The following is a 2652-nucleotide window of genomic DNA, read 5'->3' as shown; positions in this document are numbered from 1 at the left end:
CAAGGCGAGCCTGAACCAGTCCTGGGTGAAGAGCTATGAAGATGTGCTGGAGAACATCAAGACCAAGAAGGTCCAGGTGGTGGACGCCAGGTCTGGTGGCAGGTTCCAGGGTACCGACCCAGAACCAAGAGGAGGTGAGGAGGGCCTAAAAATGCATTGTTAACAAACATTAATAAATGCTTAATGTGCTTGTGTAATAATCCTAGAATCACACGAGACCAATTTATGTAGGAAATGGGCTGAAAATGAAACCTGACATGGGATAGTCCAAAGACTCAATGCCACAGACTACAGCCAGCCAGACTGACTGTGTTTTACTGGTTTTGAGTCAAGAGGTCAACTTTATTTGTGGCAGGAAGAGGTTGTAAAGGAAAGGAGTTAATTAAAAATAATCAAGAGTTATCTGTTGTCACTCCATAAAACCATAAAAAGCATGCAAAATCAGTTGTGATAGACAGAAATAAAGTAATTACTGGAGATGTGCTTGTAAGCATTTTGTGGTCAATGACTGATCTTTGATAAGGCGTTGACTTGAAGATATTGGTTTCAGGTTAATTTCATTTCTCTTTTAAGAGGTAAAATATAAGCACAGCATTGAAAACTGTTTATTTTATAAGTGGGAGTGGAAGGTCTCTGTAAAACAGGATTATACTATTAAGACAAAATAAGAATGGAGTTGAAATGTAAAAAAACTAAAATTAGCATTGCTAGTTACTTGGGTCATCTAGCCTATAAGTTTCCAAATCTAGTATGTTCCATCATAGACGTTGAAAGCTCAAAAGAATGAAATGGAGAAAATTTTCTGTAATACAGTTTGCCTTCCTGTTATCGGCTGAAAGACTCACTCTCTCACACTTCATCTCAGAATTCTTTGTTTTAAATACTTTTACTGTCTTTACTTCTGACTTTATGTGAAGCACACCACTGATACTGCAAATGATAAACCTTCTTCCTTCACCTTCTTCCTTCAGTAACAACTTCCACAGTTAGGAGTAATGTTACCATGACGCGGTTGCACTAATTTTTACTAAATTTTTTCAGTTTTCCAACAATCGGTTTCCAGCCGTTTTCTTGGTGCATCTCTAGAGAACACAGTGCTACAACAATAAAGTTGAGTTGTTGAATGCAAACAAGATTAGGTGGGTCTTCATTCCCACTTCAGATTATTATTAGACTAAAATGGAGCTGTGACTGCAAAGGTAAAATCACATTTAGATTAGGTTATCAAAGTACTGATTTCCCCCAATGCTATTGATAAATATGTAAAAGTTCCGGTTGATGAGGGGCCAAACTATTCAAAACCAGCAATGAAACCTTAAAATAAATTCTATAACTAACAGGAGTTTGGTGAATATGAGGCCGTCAATAATGTTATGTTGTCATTTCTTTTCTATTGTCCTTAAAAGTTACGATTTCTGTTGGGATAAAACCATAAATCTTGGCTAAAAATCATTGTCATCCTGGTTCAGCGATACTGAGAGCTGATATGAGGCCTGAAAAGCTTGTTGGCTTGGAGATGAAGCTTCCCTTGGCAGCCACGCCCCGTTGCTACACACAGTTGTTTTTACTCACAATGACAGTGCACAAATTTACCAGTCTGATTACTACAGCAGGAAAGCACTACAATGTGAACTCTGAACGTTTTATGAGCCAAATGACTTCATTGAAAGTTCGGCTTCTTGCAGTTCTTGAACTTTACTAGTTGAAAACAAAATAATTTTTTGACACTCTTTCCCCATTTATCCATCTCCCCTCAGATATACAGTCTGGGCATTTCCTCGGAGCAATCAACATGCCCTACACAACTTTCCTGGAATCTAATGGAAAGCATAAGAGCACCGAGGCCCTGACCAAGCTCTTTGAGAACGCTGGAGTGGACCCGAAAAAGCCGATCTGGGCTTCCTGCGGTTCGGGAGTCACCGCCTGCCACGTTCTTCTGGCTGCCGACCGGCTTGGACACACCGATCTTTATCTCTACGACGGCGCGTGGGTGGAGTGGTTCAAGAGGGCTTCTCCAGAGCTCATCATCTCTGAGGGGGAGGGAAAGAAGGCCTAAACCATTTTTAAAATAAGCTAGGAGCCGGATTAGGTTGCTGTTTGAAATGGGACTAGTCTGTTTGCTGTGGAAAGTAAGAGTACAACACTTAACTTATGCTGCAGGGTGTATATTTTCATTTACTAATGTTGGGATGATAGAGAATGCTATTAAAAAAACTTTTAACATAAATGAAGTGCTTTATAAATGTAAGTTAACAGAGGAAGATGTAGGTTTTCTGCAGCTGAAGAGCATTTTATGAAACATTTTGACATTATGCAGATAGGACTTTTTTAACAGATCTATGTATAATTTCTTATCTGTTTCTCTTCTGGTATCATCGGACAGCAGGGATGTTACATTCCTTGATTAATGTCCATATGTAATTATGCACGATTTGCTTTTGTTTCTGAGACATAAAATAAATAAAATGTTATCTTGGGTAAATGTGCTTTTTTTTCTTCAAAAGATGGAAAATATGTTAAGCTTTATATGCATAAAACGTCACTAGAAAAAGTCAAAAAGAAGAGAATTGCAAGCCTATCTGCTTGTAATTTCTATTCATACATTTGTAAAGTGTAGAGTTTTTATCTAATGTGGAATCCAAAATGTTTATT

General features: G+C 38.2%; 1 protein-coding gene across 1 annotated transcript; it reads left to right on the top strand.

Annotated features, from left to right (window-relative positions):
• Positions 1–4: 4 nt before the first annotated feature.
• Positions 5–2482, top strand: LOC106943799 (3-mercaptopyruvate sulfurtransferase-like; the record flags this gene model as incomplete). The annotated part of the gene is made up of 2 exons (XM_015027093.1): positions 5–134; positions 1758–2482. Coding segments are annotated over 2 exons (429 nt in total), but the record flags the coding sequence as incomplete, so codon positions are not given.
• Positions 2483–2652: the final 170 nt, after the last annotated feature.

The sequence above is a fragment of the Poecilia latipinna genome, unplaced genomic scaffold (genome assembly GCF_001443285.1).
Source record: "Poecilia latipinna isolate Pla-1442-1.1 unplaced genomic scaffold, P_latipinna-1.0 Scaffold5994, whole genome shotgun sequence".
Lineage (NCBI taxonomy): Eukaryota > Metazoa > Chordata > Actinopteri > Cyprinodontiformes > Poeciliidae > Poecilia > Poecilia latipinna.
The sequence above is the reverse complement of the archived record's forward strand: the minus strand, read 5'-3'. Positions and strand labels throughout refer to the sequence as shown.